The sequence below is a fragment of the Danio aesculapii genome, chromosome 11, assembly GCF_903798145.1.
Source record: "Danio aesculapii chromosome 11, fDanAes4.1, whole genome shotgun sequence".
Taxonomy (NCBI): domain Eukaryota; kingdom Metazoa; phylum Chordata; class Actinopteri; order Cypriniformes; family Danionidae; genus Danio; species Danio aesculapii.
The window spans coordinates 22236356-22254232 of NC_079445.1; the positions used below are offsets into that span (position 1 = coordinate 22236356).

Consider the following 17877-nt stretch of genomic DNA (forward strand, 5'->3'; position numbering starts at 1 on the left):
TCGGCTAGAATAAAAGCAGTTTTTTTAAATTTTTAATAAACATTTTAAGGTCATTTATTAGCCCCTTTAAGCAATATATATATTTTTCCATTGTCTGCAAAACAAACCCTCGATAATCAATGATTTGCCTAATTACTCTAACTTGCCTAGTTAATCTAATTAACCTAGTTAAGCCTTTAAATGTCACTTTAAGCTGTATAGAAGTGTCTTGAAAAATATCTAGTCAAAAATAATTTACTGTCATCATGGCAAAGATAAAATAAATCAGTGATTAGAAATGAATTATTAAAACAAGTATGTTTAGAAATGTGTTGAAAAAATCTGCTCTCCGTTAAACAGAAAATTAGGAAAAAATAAACATGGGGGCTAATAAATCAGGGGGGCTAATAATTCTGACTTTAACTGTATATATTTCTTTTGATTAATTGCATCCAAAATAAAAGTTTGTTTTGACAAAATACAAATGTGTGTGTTATATAAAGTGTATGTGATACACACACATGCATAGAAACAAAAATATACAAAACTATTTTGTTACAAAGATATTTAAATGTGTGTATAATTTGTGTCATATACAAATGTATTTTATATCTAAATATAAATAAGCATTTTCTCAAATATATGCATGCATGAGTGTATTAATTATACACAGTACACGCACTTAAACAAGCTTTTATTTTGAATGTGATTAATTGCGAATAATTTTTGCCGAGCCTTAGTTTTTAAAAAAATAGTTAGGATTGCTATTTTTTTTTAAATGACATTTTAATATTGTATGAATAATACTTTGCTGGGCAAAGATTAATCGCATCCAAAAAAAAAGTTTGATTTGATATAATATATGTATGTGCATTATATAGTATATGTGACACACATGATAATTTGTTTAATTTGTATCATATACATATTTCTTTTATACCTAAACATAAATAAACATTTTCACAGATATATATATATATATATATATATATATATATATATATATATATATATATATATATATATATATATATATATATATATATATATATATATATATAGACACAGTACACACACTAAACAAACTTTTTTTTTGGATGTGATTAATTGCGAAAATATTTACCCAGCGCTAGTTTTAAAAAATTTTTATTTGTATTGCTATTTACTTAATTTTTTTTATTCAATTTTAATATTGTACGCATAATGAAATGACCAATAGATCAAGGTCTGTTTTTGCTAATTGATAATTGAGGAGTTTAGATGCAAAAACCTTTAAATGTCATCTGAAAATGTTTCCTAAAATGAGCATTCTTTTTTTTTTCAATTTCTTATGTTTGTTCAATTATTTCAATTTAAAGACAAGGAAAATAACTCATTTGTCCCTATAAAAGTCAAATTACTGAGCCTACAAAGTCTGAGAAAAATGCTAATTTTAGAAGAAGATATCAGATGGCATATAGAGGTTTTTGCGACTAAACTCTTACTATTTTTATTTATTATCTATATATTTTTTGTTTATTTTTTTTTCTCTTGTAAAATTAATCCTTTTATTAATATTCTTTAATAATATCCTTTTAATAATACTATTTTAACATAACATTTTAGATTTTTTTAATCTTTGATACATTATTGATATCTCTTGTGTGTTCAAATCCTCTATAAGATACTTTACTCTATATGTAGGTGCACTGTATTTATAAGTTTGACACTGTTTCTGCTGCCTCAATCCCTTTTAGTTGAGAGATCACTTTCCGTTACCCAAATCCCTTTGCACTGCCTGGGCTCTGATTGGTTGTCGTTTTTATTTTATTGTTTATTGGAATTTGTTTCTCTCCTCTTGTCTGTTCCATTCTGTCAGCAGCAAGGCATCCCTGCTTTGTTGAGTCAGCTTGGACAATGGGGGGAATATGAACTGGTTTGACTCCAAATTTTCTTGTTTCCACTGTCATCTTTTTGAATCCACATTAGCTAGATTCTTTTATTTTTCTAACTTGCAGTTTATTTCATTTTTATATTTGATTTGTTTTTCGAGTTTATAAAGCAATAAAGTTCCACCATGTTAAATACAGTTGGTCATTAGTGCCTCAGGCAGTCTTGAGTCTACCCTTGCTCCATCATTAGCCTCTTGTTACAGGACACGAATGGTTTTATTCATTTTGATGATCACAGGATAATAACCAGCAGCTATTGACAAGATCCACAAGCCACTGCAGACACACAATACATGATCTATCTATCTATCTATCTATCTATCTATCTATCTATCTATCTATCTATCTATCTATCTATCTATCTATCTATCTATCTATCTATCTATCTATCTATCTATCTATCTATCTATCTTTCTATCTTTCTTTCTTTCTTTCTTTCTTTCTTTCTTTCTTTCTTTCTTTCTTTCTTTCTTTCATATTATTTTGCCCTCGTTTCATCTATCAGTCTGCACATGTCCATCTATGTCTCTCTGTATATCTACCTGTCTGTAGGTTGATGTGTAAGTGGATGGATCTGTGTGCATTCGATGGCTGACAAATGGGCCGTTTGTGAAAGCCCGGCACCTATTCCAAATATTTGCTATGATCTGTGCGCATCAGATGAAGCCGAGGCCTCGTATAGAAATCTCCAGTCTCTTAAACATCAAGGCCAGTCTGGAAAATCACTTACTTTGGGCCAAAAAAAAAAAAAAAAAAAGACAGAGGGTGGTGGTGGTGGTGTCAGGGGGAGTAAATGTTTGCCCCGGTCACACACACACACAGAAGCGATCTCATCGGTCGGGAATGCTGGCGCTGTTTACCTATTGCAACGAAACCCACCTGATTGAAGCTAATCTTTATGGGCTCGGCAAACAGGACTTTGCCTCCTCCTGCATCAGGTGCGCGTCACAGCAGGAACACATCAGATCGCCATATGGTACATTAGATATCATACGGACACATATCTTTCCTCCCCCATGCACATTTTTTCTCTCTGATTGTCTCCTGTTTGATTTGGCCTCCTTTTCTTTTCCTCGTGAGGATCTTTCTTACTTTTTTACTTTCGTATCGGCATGTCCTTGATAATTGAATTGTCCTTTAAGTGTCTCTGATTTTCTTTTTGTGACAGTCGATGGGTAAGCAATTCCTTAATTGTCATCTGCCATCGTTGGAATCGAAATGAAAAAAGCTGAGTTAAAATTAGGACACCCGCTCTGAAAATTATCACAAGATCAAAGTTGTGTCATTAGCCTCATGAAGGCAGATCATTCCATTTTCTTTTTCCACGCTTCTGTTTTTCTCGTGCTCCTTGTCTCAGCCTGTGCCGTTGGGAAATGAATTGGTTATTTTTGGACTTTGGTGGTCCTGAGCTTTAGGAATAAGAGCAAGGGGATTCGGTTGTGACTGTAAAAGTAGTCTAGTTCCCAATAAACCAGCAGCCGTTGTTTATCTTCAGTGCTCTTTAAATCAGCATGGTGGGAATGCATGTTTCTCTTAAATGACAATGATCTTTGAGGGAAAGATAAGCTCAAATTCACCTGAACTTGCTGGAACTGTTCCAAGTGATCACAAGAGGAGGCTTGACTGATCGACTGGATCTGTTGTGTAAAAGCACCATCTTTCCTTGGCATCCAAGCGTGTAATCTTTACAGAGCAGTTATTCAGTCATGAGTTTACAAGGTTTCTGTGTGTATTTGATTACCTGGTGTTTAGAAGATTTCTTTTATCCATTGTAATGTGCAGTGCACTAATTTCAGGGATCTGATTGGAGCAATTGAAGCAGTTGTGGTGAGTTTATTTTGTCCAAGGGACAGTAGGAGTGTTTTTTTTCCTGGGATTGATCCTTTTTTAACTAAGCTAGAACTTTGTCATTAGGTTAAAGCAGTCATTATTATTTAAATCACTCACATTCATGTGCATGTGTGTGTTTCTGTTTGATGAGCTAAATAGACATTCATAATATTTAAATAGGAGATACCAAAGCACTGGTTTCATTTAAAGTTGACATGAAATCCATTCATTCATTTTCCTTCGGCTCAGTCCCTTTATTTATCAGGGGTTGCCACAGTGGAATGAACTGCTAACTTATCCAGTATATGTTTTACACAGCGTATGCCCTTCCAGCTGCAACCCAGTACTGGAAAACATCCACACACACTCATTCACGCACATACTCTATGGACAATTTAGTTTATTCAATTCACCTATAGAGCATGTCTTTAGACATGTGGGGAAAACTGGAGCACCCGGAGAAAATTCACACCAACACGGGGAGAACAGGTAAACTCCACACAGAAATGACTCAAACCAGCGACCTTCTTGCTGCGAGGCGACAGTGCTAACCACTGAGCCACCACGTGTCGCCTGACATGACATCCAAATTTTGTTAAAAAATTTAAACCTTGTTTTTATTTACCTTTTCCTGTTTTGTAATTAGCGCTATTCAGATTTAATTTGTTTTTATTTCATTATTTGTTATTTATTTAATTATTTATTTATTTTTTCAATTGTAAGATAACAGTAAGCGATTTTCATGCTTCAAATTATTTAGATTTATTTTTATAGCACTACATATAATTACTTTTCACGTGTTGTTTAGTTATTAGTTTTTATTGAAATGTTACTATTTTAGCTTGTTTTATTTCATCTGTTAAGTAATACATTTTTTTACTTTTTGTGTTTTTTTGTTTGTTTTTTTAGTTAATTTCCTGTTAATTGTTTTAGTGTTCTTACGAATCACATCTCACTGTAGGATTTATTCCATAATACAACACAAATAATTTTTAAAATGTATGCTCTTCAGCATTTATTGACATGCACTGCCCATCTATTAGGATAATAAATAACATAGATATAATTGTTTACTCATTTTTGTTCCACCTAACTTAATATCCTGTATCGGTCCAAAATGTCATATTATGTTAGAAAAAATAGGTTGCGAATGCCATGTTGATTCTAAAGGCCCGTGGATAGTGAGTGAGTTAGTGTGTAAATGGGTGGCAGCGTGAAGGAAGGGATTCTGTCATAATGCCAAGTGGAGCAGTGTGCCACTTCCACGGAGGGAAACCGCTCTGGAGTGGAGTGGAGAATGGCTTGCCTCATAAAAAGAGAAGACATGAGTGCTTGGCTAAGCAGTCTTCAAACGAGGGTCTCTTCTTTACTGTCGGGATATTCCAAGAGGGTCATCGTGGCCCCAAGGAGGAGCAGTAGTTGATCCCTTTGAGGAGAGACACTGCAGGCAAAAACAGTTTTTCATGCACCTGTCAAACTATGAAGTGTTTTTTTTTTTCCTCCATGTTTAATGTAAAGAAAACATCCAAAAATGTCAATAAAAATATTTAATTTAAAGGTCATATTCTTAAAGTAAGCCATACATTTCTATTTTATATTCATTTTCACTGTATCATTTATTTAATTTTATTTTTTTATTATTTTGAAGTGATCAAAAGAGATTCCTCATGGTAGAAAGAGTCTAAATTGTATTAAAATTAAAAAAAAAACAACAAAAATAAATTCATAAATCAAATTAAATTAATTTAAATGCAAATTATTTAATGAAACCTTTCCATTTGTATCTTTAAACTTTATATTAATATTATAATACCATTTTGCAGTTTAAAATGTATCAAATCAGCTATGGTGATAAATAAGTAATAAGTAAGTAAATAAGTAAATAAATAACACTAGTCGAGGTTAAAACTGACCTGCAGTTCACAATTTCCTGTATTATTCTATAAGAAATGCTTATTTGTTTGGGACGCTTTCCTGCATTGACATGCTTTAGGTGTCCTGCTCATTACGTCTCAAATTCTCACGCTCTCTCCTAGCTTTGGGCCTTCCTGCTATCTGTCTTCATGGCAGACAGTGACAGTCTTCCCCTGGGCATGGCCTTTTAGTTGATGTAGTCATACCTGCCCTCCCCCTCCCTTGCCCTCACCCTCACCACCAACCATACGTCTAGGGAAGACAAATCTGGAGGAAAAGCCGCGAGCTGTGTGTTCTAACCGCTGGGACACACACACACACAGACACACACCTGCCCTCTGGCCCGTGGTCTCGCAGTTGGAGTTGCTAACACAAATACACCCTATCCTTCCGTAGGCCGCGTTCCTGAATGTTTGTGTCCCGAGAGCAGTTCTTCCTGATGAGGCAAATAAATAAACACCGCTAATGTGCTTTTGACTTTATTATATGGAGTTTAGACGTAAACTGTAAAAACTTCACTTATTAGATTTGACCATTTTAAGTGGATTGAACATAAAACAATCAAGTTGTCCCAAAAAAAACCCTCAAGAATTGTGTTGTTTCAACTCATTAAAAATAAGTAGTTTGAGCAAACATAATTTTTTGAGTATAGTTTAGACTTTTTCTCTTTGTTTAAACATTTATTGACATGGGAGACTTAGTAAGTTCAGTAGTAAGTTCAGTAAACTAGTAAGTTCAGTAGTTTTAGATACGCATTTTGCTATGCTAAAGCCGCCTTTCCACTGCTCACGACAAACGAAAAGCAGCAGACCGGAAGTCATTCATTTCCAATGGAGCTGCGTGGAGTTCCGATCATCTCCGTATGCAGAAAATTCGGATTCGATTTGAGCTGTGGATACGTTGAAGTATTTGAACTCCTGTGACTAGGCTATATGCGACCGGCCGGCTGGATGTAATGTATTCCAGTGTTGTCCAAGCAGGTCCGTGCACATGAGATGAGAAATAGTCTATATTAAATTATATAAAAAGTATAAATTAAAAAAAACATTTCTATTCATAAATGAGTAATTTATGAATCAATTAATGTTGTCTTCACATTCCCTCCAAAATTTTTAGTGGCCTATAAGTTTCTAGTATTCATTCATTCAACCATGGTGAACGCTCAGAGAATAAAGGCTCTTGCTTTTGCACTCCTTTATTTCGGACACCGCGAGAATCAGCTTTTCTCCCATGGTGCATGACAAAACTGAAAATTCTGTGTGACTTCCATCATGTCTGAATGTCATGTGCAAGGGAAAGGTGGCTTAACAGTGAGACTACTATAGTAGTATTATTATGCATACTAGTACTATTAGTATGCATAATTTTTCAGTTAACAGTTTTATTGACTCTAATGAGCAAGATTTAAAGATTACATTTTTTATTTATTTATTATTTTTTTTAATAAAAAAATATAAATATAAAATATATTTTTATTGGGACAGGACAGTGGAGATTTTACAGACTGGATAGTGTGTGAAGCAGAGATGGGGGAAGGATCGGCAAAGGACCTCGAGCCTGGAATCGAACTTGGGTCGCCGTGGGCACATCAGTTATATGTGTCGACGCGCTAACCACTAGGCTATTGGTGCAGACAGAGATTTAATTTTTTATTGAAACAATAATTAATATATTAAATAAATATGAATATATTACTAGTTAAATATGTTATTATTAAAATGTTAGTTATAGATGTATTTTTTAATATTTGATTAACTTCTCAGTATTGACAGAAATACTCTTTACATTATCCACCCTTGGACTTGCTAGCTCCATGTTCTACAGTTAGGGTAACTCTACAGTAGCTAGTCATAGTGCATTATAGTCCAAAATGTGGTATATTAGTAGACAGAATAATTAAAAACAGCCTGTTGTTAAAGCACACCTTTGAGGCCTTTTAATTCTCTCTGTATAGGCAACTCGCTAGTTTTTTGGAGCCGAGCAAGTTGCTGTGTGTGCTCAGGTGGACTTTATTGTTGCTCAATCAGATTTGGTGACAAACAGGGGCGGCGGTTGTTCCTGACGAAGCGTTCGGGACTGTTGTTTCAGTAGCCTAAGGGAGAAGATGTGAGATGTGCTGGCACAACTGTGGCTGTCTCCACTAATCATGTTGGCTCCTTCTTTGTTTTATTAATAAGAGCATTCCTGCAAGCTGATGCAAGGCTCTAGAAACAGCCTTTGTGGGACTTATATAAATAGACCTGTATAAGGCTTAACATGATAAAGAGTTATTAATCTGGTAATCCACTGAAAAGAGAAAGAGGAAAAAAAACATACTGAGAAGGGTGTCTGTGTGTGCTAGCGTGTGCGTAACACGCAGAAAGAGCTGCTCCACAGGTGCAAAGGAAGACAAAAAACGGACAGCCACACTGAAAATATCTGAAACAGTTCCACAAATGCCTCAAAGAGTTCCTATATAAAGAAGAGGACAGGAAAGATGGAGTAAATGCATAAGTCAGTGATAAAAATAAGTGGGAAGGGACTGGTGGAATGAAGTGGTATTCTATTTTTAGAAATGTTGTCAAAGTTGTCATCTTGTATTATGGCCGTTTTATTTTCTTTTTAAATCTGGGTATTGCTCTTTGTAGTTTTTGTGTGTGCCGGAGAGCTGAAGTTGCAAATTTAAACCAGTTTTTCGACATTGCCAAGTGAGTTATGGCTTGAATCTTTGCATTATTTTAAACATCGCTGCTTGAGCAGAACTTTTTCAATGCAAAGGAAATTCTTCAGACCCCGTTTAATGTTTGCCATATTTCCCCTTCACCAAGTCCCAAACAAGAGGGGAAAAAAGCAAAACATGTGTAAAATGAAATTTCAGGTATCATAGTCAATTATTTGTTATAGAGCTTTCAGTGTTTTAGAGGCCAGTAGTACGTTTTATGTGAAGGGGTTGAAATATACTTATTTTCATCTGAAATAATAAAGACTGATTCCATTAGATGGCACAGTAAGGATCATGTGAACAGCGCTGGCTGTCTACCATTTTCACTCTGGTGAGATGATCCAGGCTGGAAGTGCTGAATTCAGAGGGCATTAGTGGGGCTTGTGTTTTGGAGTCGGACCGGAACGACGAGTCCAATCCGCAGTCTGGGGCTGCAGATGTGCTGATCTGGGATCAGCCGTCTGGATCCAACTGCCTCAATCCTCTTCAAAGCTCTCGGCACAACGACCGAGCCATGAAAGACTGTAAAAGCTGGTACTCAGGTTCAGAGGTACACTCACTTCCACTTCAACGAATCTGTTCTCCAGCCACTGAGCCCTCATCATTTCATTGTTTACAGACTGACTCTTTTTCAGAAGTATATACTTTACATTTTTTATTAAGTTTTTTTAATATAAGAAAAGAAATATATATGGTTACACCAAACAAGTCATTAAAATGAAACTTGGATTAAAGGCAAAAATCAGCACATACAAGTCCGAGGCCATGGTGCTCCACCGGAAAAAGGTGATTTGCCATCTCCAGGTTGGAGGAAAGTCCTTAGCCCAGGTGGAGGAGTTCAAGTATCTTGGGGTTTTATTCACGAGTGAAGGAAGTATCGAATGTGAGATTGACAGGCGGATTGGTGCAGCGGCAGCAGTAATGCAGCCGATGTATCTGTCCGTTGTGGTAAAGAAGGAGCTCAGTCGAAAGGCAAACTCTCACCTATGTTCATGAGCTTTGGGTCATGACTGAAAGGACAAGATCTTGGATACAAATGGACGAAATGATTTTCCTGCGCAGGGTGGCAGCGCGCACTTTTATAGGGTGAGGTGTTCCAGGCATGTCCCACTAGGAGCAGGCCTCAGGGAAGACCCAGGACATGCTGGAGGGACTATGTCTCTCGGCTGGCTTGGGAATGCCTCGGAATCCCTGGAGAAGCTGGAGGAAGTGTCTGGGGAGAGAGAAGTCTGGAGTTCTCTCCAAAGACTGTTGCCAGACTGTTGCTCCCTCGACACGGCCCCGGATAAGCAGACGAAAATGAGATGAGATGGAGAATAAAAGGCTAATGTTTAAGAAGGAGGGATGTCCCGATCTGTTTGATTTTGCCCTTGAGTCAGAGTCAATTGATTTTGAGTATCTACCAATACCAAAACCCAATCCGATACTTCAAGAACACAGAAAAAAGAATAAATAGAAATGTGAAGAAACAGATCCAGGATGTTCCTTATTTTTTATTTAATTTACTTTTTTTAACATTCAACAACTCTGTTAACAAATAAAGCACTTCTGTGAGGTAGCTTGAACAATCAATTAATAAATAACATTAATTCTTCACTTTAGTGCAACAGTAAATATAAAAACAATCTAACATACAAACAAATAGCACCTCAACTTAAAAATACCCTGCAGGCAAACTCAAGTTTTATATCTCACAGTTTGCTATGGCAATGTTGTCATCATCAACTTTATAATACCTCCAGACAGCAAACATACTCGCGCTTTCCGCTTCAAGTTGCTTCTGTGTTCTACTGTAAGACTGTGTTCTGTCTTCTAGTGTCTCTGCAACAAAGTGATGTCATGCCACACACGTGTGAAGACAAGCAAGAGGTCTAACTCTGTGCCACCTCTTAACTATAGATGTGTTAAAAATAATGAGAATATATATATACATCTATATTCGAGTGCTGATCGGAAGGTAAAGTCCGATTCCGATGGAGGCTCGATTTCCAATCACATAGTCAGATCTAAACATCCTTACTAAGAATTGTATGTTCCAAGCTATTTTTTTGCCCACATGCACACTCATGTCATTGACTCATTGGTTTTTGTTGCATGAAAAGCAAAAACAGCCGTCAAGTTGATTTAGCCATGAACACCTGATGCTTTGACTACAGTTTATGGTGTTGACATCTTCAGTAAACTCTGTTCTCTAAACAATAAAAAAGGGAGCTGGGAAAAGACAGTCTACCTTTCACCTCTGACCCTGTTAGAGTACTGGAAGCTTTTAGTCCCCGCTGGGCCTGCTATTTTTTGAGAGGGTGTGAAGTGACGGCCCACCTGTATGAGATTTACCCAGGAGACCTCCGCCCCTTGGCCTACCTGGCTCAGACGGCGTCTTTTCAACCCTGCTCTCTCAGAATCCTCTGTTCCTGTGCCAGCCGCCGACTCCGACCCTGAGCACAGGAACAGAACTGCAGCTGCCTGAGGGAAGACAGAGAGAGAAAGGAGAATCTTTGCTTTTGGGAGGACAGGGTTTAGTCATGAATGAGATAAACTGTGGTTTGTTTCGCCATCTCTTTGCTTCCTGACCTTGTTTGTTTTTGTGTTACTTCCTTTTTAATACGCACAAGGGGGGAAAAAATCACCAAAACTACAAAGCTTTCACTTTTTACTGCTAATATGCACTTTTGGAGTCAAATCAGAATTCATATACGTGTTTATCCCTGTGTTGCTATCTTACCTTAGCAACTCTTAGCATCAGCAATATAAACAGCTTTTAACAGGCAGTCAGAGAAGTTCCCATGATCCCTTGTTGCAGCCTCAGTACTTGCAGAAACAGGATAGAGAATGAATCACCACCCCCTCCACCCTTTCTTGTAAGTGCCAAAGAAAATCTGCTGATATTAGTACATAAAAAAGAGAAAACCTCAGTGCATAGCCAATGCATTGCGTTACCATGTTGCGAAGATGCTGGTCCTGGGATTTTCGTTTTTATCTGTTGCAAGCTGATTTTTTTCTCTCTCTTTTTTTGTCCCTGAAGCAAAGGCAAGTTGGGTCCCATTTCTCTTCCGTCCCAATTAAAAGGCTTTTTTTGTGCGTTGCCCTCCCCCAAATGCACATTTTATCTTTTGGATCTGAGGAAGAACGCCCACCCTTTCTGTATCCCTCACTCCCCCTTTAGAAGAAAAAATGCATCTTCCTCTGTTTTCACAGGTCAAAGTTCAGCTAGAGGGGCTTCGGGGGCTAAACAAGATGCGGCAAGCCTCAACATTGACGGCTTAGATGAGCTTGCCAAAAACAATTACAAGACGCTGCAAACTTCTGTCTCACAGCCATAATCAAAGGTTCCCTGTGCAGATTTATTGGGCTGCTTTATTTACGACCTTCCATTATAGCGGCAATATACACCCATTACGGGATATGACAAGGCTTCATGCTTGCTTACACCCCGGGCTGGTTAATATGGCAGTGATGCACTCGCTCAGCAGCTGCTCATTTCTTAAAGCTTTTCAGTGCATCTTTTGAACAATTTGGGTTACTCATATGATGAAGTCGGTTTTAGCCTTGATGAAAATGCAATGGGTTTTGAGAGATCCTACACTCATAAAAATAACAGTTCTGGAAGTAGGATTTCACAGAAATACCCTAAAACAGGAATCTTAACTCTAGTCCAACAAGAAACACTGTTACTGTGGAGTTTATCTCCAACTGCTAAAGAAACCCGAACAAGCTAATCAAGGTCTACAAGGCTAAATCCCAAACGACACACTTTATATGCACATGTGGTCTTGCGGACTTGGCTGCTACATGCAAATGTCCATCAAGTCCACTAGACCATAGGGAGTCCCATTCATGTGTTTTGAGGCAACTTGGAGCTAAACTCTGCAGGACAAGTGGCCCTCTAAGACACCCCTGCCTTGTGAAATGGCAAGTGGGTTGATCAGGGTTAGGGTTAAACATTGCATGGAAAGTGAAATTTGAGGTGAATCCCTAGTTGAGAACCACTGCAATAGAGGAATCATTCTAAGTTCATCAAAAATCTGTCACATCGTACCTCGCCTTCCACCAGAATGGTTTGCCCTCTGGAGTCTGTTCTTGACCCATTCTTGGACAGCCTAATGAAGCCTTTTGCCAATCATTGGCATGTTTCCACAGACAAACAAATGATGATGCAACACTGCTACATGTTGTTTACCTGACTATAACCAGTTAGAAATCAAACATGGCACTTGCCATTGTTTCTGTAGGCAATTCAGTTTTTTTTTATTTTACTTTGGTGAGAGTGATTCTACCACTAACTGTCATTTCAACTTAAATCATTGACTTACATTGTGTCACTCTCTCCATTGGTTTACATATTTTGACATACAGAAAAAAAGAGTGCAACTATATTACATTGCTCAATGAAACGACCAAAGACAGTGTCAGCATTTCTACTCCGTGGCACTGTTTAGGTTTTTAGGGCCAGAGTTGATCCAATAATCTGGCTTTGAACCCCTTTTTCTGGATTGGAAATGCGTGCAGGAGTTTCATAATAGGCCAGAAAACTTTGTTATTGGAAAAAGGTATTATATATCAGTTTTTAAAAGAACTTGGTCCTAGACCTAGAAAAATCTAGAACCCTATTTGCAATGGAAAGGTAACATTGTTGTTAAAGGTACTTTACCATTGCTGCCACTTAAGGACACTTGTTTCTCAGAAAATAGTTGGTTTTTTTTTAATTAACAATACATGGTTTAGAGTTCTTCACGGGTCTACATGCTATAAAACTTCCCACATCTTTTTTTTGCATCCCTCATAATACAAGACATGCCTGCATCCTTTTCAGTCATGCGATTTGTGCATGACTACCTCAGTTGACAGCTTTGCATGAAGTATATAACTCTTCAACCAGGTGCTTTTAAGCGATTCAGACTGTGAATTTGTTGGAAATAAAAGCCCTCAAGTTTACAAAAGCGTCCTGTCGTACAGTAGATCTGGGTGTGGAAGTGGGTAGTCTTCTCTATCTATCTTCAGCTGTTGTTGTGGCGAGCTTTACTGCACAGCACGTACTGCATGCGTAGATAGTACCTTTCCCACAATACAATCACAATGCGGTTCTACAGGTTGTTGATCATTGTTTTTAAATAAACATCTTAGGGCTTTCATAAGCAGACGAGGTTAAATAAATCAAAATGCAGAAAGAGATCTTAAATTGCTCATGCCCAGTTCTTAGAAATGTAGTGTTTGTGTTAAAGTTGGCTTCATATGGTTAAATAGAATGAATAAATGTGTGAATTTTCAACAAATGCTTGAATTTAATTAACATTATGTGGTGTGAACAAATAAAAAAACATTTATATTAAATTATACAATTGAATTATTATTTAATATCATAATTTTAATATATTGGAAAACATGAATAAACCAATAAATAAATTTTTACTGTTCGGTTTTTATTTGTTTACTTTTCATGCTTATTTTTTTATGAATTAAAAATTAATTCAAACATTAAAAACATTGTAAAAGAGGCGTATTTAAGTCATTGTATGCAGAAACTACGTTTAATGCATTTTAAATAAATAAATATATCAGGACAAAAAAATGACAGCAAAACTAGCATCTTTAATTCAGGAGCACTTGCTGTTTTTCTAATAAGACTGCACACGTCAATAAGTCATCGGTTCACTGAATCGTTCACTCATTTGAAGGCTTACTTCTTTTTTCCCTTTCACTCTCTTCACCTCTTAAAGACACTAAATGCATTCCTCTTCTCTTGGAAGTTGCTTGTGTTTTTGTGCTGCCTATAATAAGGTGCACAAGAGGTTGGTGTTTCTTTTGAGCAGACGTTTTCTAATTGAAAGGGTCGCTTTTGTCGCTGTGGTGGATGCATCAACACTTTCTGTCAAAGACAAATGTCCTTCGATCAGAGCTGATGCACTGTATTGTAACTTTTGGCGAAGGGAAAAGCATGCCACTCTTTCACGGCACAATGCCATTTTGGTTTGACACAAGTATCTCTTCAGACAGACCTTCGTTGCGCCTTCCTCCGCATTTGTGTCCTTGGCTATCATTGGCTGTTCAGAGGCTCAGGTGGTTCTTTAGGTATATCCAAATGGATGTATGGTGCACTGCTTGTTTACTATGTTCTTATCAAGGTTAGCAGCTGTGCCACTGTATTTCTAACTCCGATTAAACACTTTCTGATGGGGTTTATTGTGAATCTGGGCTATTGGTTTGTGTATGTGTGTGTGTATTTGCTTTTGTGGTAGAATGCATTGCTTGCTTAGATATTGGCATGTTGTAGAATTTCTAACAATGCCTGATGGTCACTCAGCACTGATTTTCATTTATTTATGTCTTTTTTTTCCCCCTTCAAGGTGCCACGTGATGATGGTAGAATCAGCAACTGAGACCATTCGAACAACACCCTCCAATCAAAATGGAGTCAGCAGCCTAAGCAGCCAATCAGACGGCGGAGGAAGAGAGGGCGGGTCCAACGGTGACACCAATGGGGAGATCAGCCCGGTGGATTTACTGCATCTTCAACAGCAGCAGGTGTGTGTGTGTGTGTGTGTTCTCAAGCCCAACTTCAGGAAGTGTCTTAGCTGTTAGTTTTTTCTTGTGCAATTCTAGTCTTGCGCAACCTACAAACAAGTAAAAAATTAAGCAAACTGAATCACATGGATTTCGAAACCTCAGAGTTGATTGCCTGTTTTTTTTTCTCGCCACTCTTCACTTATTTAATGGGAAAAATATTTTTAAAATTACAAGGATAGTTCAATCAGACATTAAAACTTTCAGTACTTAATGTATTAATTAGCATGAACTAATAGGACCTGATTAGTTTAAAGTGTTAGTTAATAAAAAGGTTCCCCTTAACTACTTTACAATGTACCTATTGTTAATATTGAATTGCACAACTCATATGGTGCTATAGAGCAGGGGTTCCAAAACTTTTCAGCCCGTGACCCCTAAAATAACAATGCCAGTGACTCTCGACCCCCAAATTCCTTGGAGGTTGTTAGAAATATACAAATGTTGCACTCACAACAATAGGCCTATATAAACACGAGCATATTGACAACACAAAAAGTGCAACAGTCTAACAACCATATCATTTTTATAGTCATTTATTAAATTGTTAAATTTAATATTAACCTCAGCTAAAGAGACTGGTGAACACAATGTTTTCAGCACAAGTCTATTCTTGGTTAATTTTGGAGACTGAGAGATTATTCTCAATGTTCAGTTGTGGGCTGTATTTATTTTTAATGTATTTGATTGCCATAAAGGTGTCAGAAAGTTTAACCTGGTGTTATAAAATCAATCTGCTGCAGCTGACGTTATTGCTGTGTTGTAAATCTAACGTAAACACACCAATCCTATAAAAAAAATTAAAAGGCTGATGGTTTTTTATTTGCATGTTGTTGTTTTTTACTATTAAAAACTACTGTTTTTAACATCTGTGGGTTATGGATAAAATATGGTAATTCTAATAGTTTAATAAAATTTATTTGACTTTTGGAAATCACCAAGCGACCCCCTGTCATTGTCCCGCGACCCCCACTTTGCAAACCACTGCTATAGAGGAGGGATATGGGTAAGGTTAGGGACATGTTTGGTGGTATAGGTAGATTTAAGGATGGGCTAGCTGTAAAGGATGGGTCAACAGTGTACAGTAGGTAAACTGTAAAAACATAAATTAATTACAGATGTAATTACATGGGGAAAAATATTTAAATATAAGTACAAAATAAAAACATATATGCATATAAGTGCATTGTACAAAATGATTCACAGAAATATAAGTTCATTCATTCTTTTAACATAAAAATAACGTTTTTTTTTTTTTTTGTGAAGGAAAATTTCACACCCTAAGAACAAGCACCCTAAAAGTATTGCAGAGGTTGTTGCACATGTAATAAACTGCAGCTCATTTTCTTTCACTGATAAGTTGGATAGGGCTACATTTAATATAAATGAATTTTTTTACATACAACTAAGTCTAAATGATTCCACTCCCGTTAGGGCTGGGCGATTTGGCCTAAAATCAAAATCTTGGTTAATTTAATATGTTTAACTCGATTACGATTAATGAACAATTATTTGATTTATTGATTTATGAACAAGTTTTGTACTGTAAATATGCTCATATTACAAGTGAGAGATTTTTTTAACGAAGGGTGCATTTCTTGATTTTAAAATAATTGAAGGAAACACACACTATCTGCTATCTATGATTATGTATTGAACGTCAACGTTGAACAACTGAAATTAATACACACGTTACATAAAACAGTCACTTTTTTCTTAGAAAAAAGCGAAAATAAATTACTTGCACATTTTGAAACAAAATAAATTTTTTTCATAGTTAAATTTTTAATATTAAAGGTAGAAAATAAGCAGTATCTCTTCTAAATCTAATGACTTGTATATCCTGTAAATAATATTTTCTGTTAACAAATATTTTCATGTAAATAATAATTTTATTATGCCGTCTCTGGCGCAGCTTCCAATCATCGTCAATGTAGTGCAAACTTGCAACGTGTAGTTAAGTTTTTTTGAGAGGTGCGCAGGTACGCTACCGCATGAAGGATGCGTCAGACCATACCTGTTTGTTCGATGCAGAAGTATAAAGTAGCCTTAACAGAGCGGGGTCACATGACTCCACATGCGGTAGGGAAAGTAATTGAAAACATTGACCTGGTAAAATTAGATCGATTATAGGTTCTTAACGTCGATTTCGATTACTTTTCGATTAATTGCCTAGCCCTAACTCCCATGTGTTTTCGCTGCTTACAAAGTATCCACCACAAAATCTCTTTTCTGTGTTCAGAAGGTTTGAAATGACAAAGGAGCGAGTAAGTGATTACTTATTTTGGGTGAACTAATCTTATAACCAAATAGGCCTCATATTTCCATGCAGTCATCCAGAACTGCACTCGGCGGTTTGATTCCGCTCCTGTACATGATGTAGACTCTGCTGAATTCCTGACTCTTCTGGTCCAGTTTGAGCAGCACTTTTAGTCTCGCCTGAGTCACAATGATCCTCGAAGCGACTGTTTTATGCAGTGACACGTCAGCGTGCAGAGGCTTGTGCTGTTTTTGCTCTCTGGCCTATGCGTCAGTGTCTTCCATATCCAGTTTGTCAGTTGGAATTTCCTCACTTCCCGGACTCTCTTGGCTGAAACGCTCTTTTTCTGTTCACACTCTCCCCTAAATGCTTTGCAGACACACAGAGGGTAACAGGAGCCCTCAACCTTGTTATCAGTGACACAGGCCGCACACTTGGTAACAGATCCTAGCCTTAATGTAACATTGATGAACTGTTATTAAGAGAAAGTGGGAGCTGTTGAACTAAATTATTTACCACTCCAAGGTAATTCGGTGTGTAAGTGTTGTTCTTTTTTAGCCTTCTATTCTGGTGTGCATTATAATGGAATGATTGTTTTAGGTTTTAGGAGTTATCAGCTTTAACCTTCAGTCATAATTTGTTATTTATATATATATATATATATATATATATATATATATATATATATATATATATATATATAT

General features: G+C 36.7%; 1 protein-coding gene across 3 annotated transcripts in view; it reads left to right on the forward strand.

The window, feature by feature from the left end:
* Positions 1-17877, forward strand: part of foxp4 (forkhead box P4) — a 189838-nt gene that overhangs the window by 39174 nt on the left and 132787 nt on the right. For all 3 annotated transcript variants that reach the window (XM_056468746.1, XM_056468745.1, XM_056468747.1), the window contains exon 2: positions 14697-14874. In XM_056468746.1, the coding sequence (XP_056324721.1) occupies positions 14707-14874 (168 nt within the window). In that variant the 5' untranslated portion in view covers positions 14697-14706. The remainder of the gene's footprint in view (positions 1-14696; positions 14875-17877) is intronic.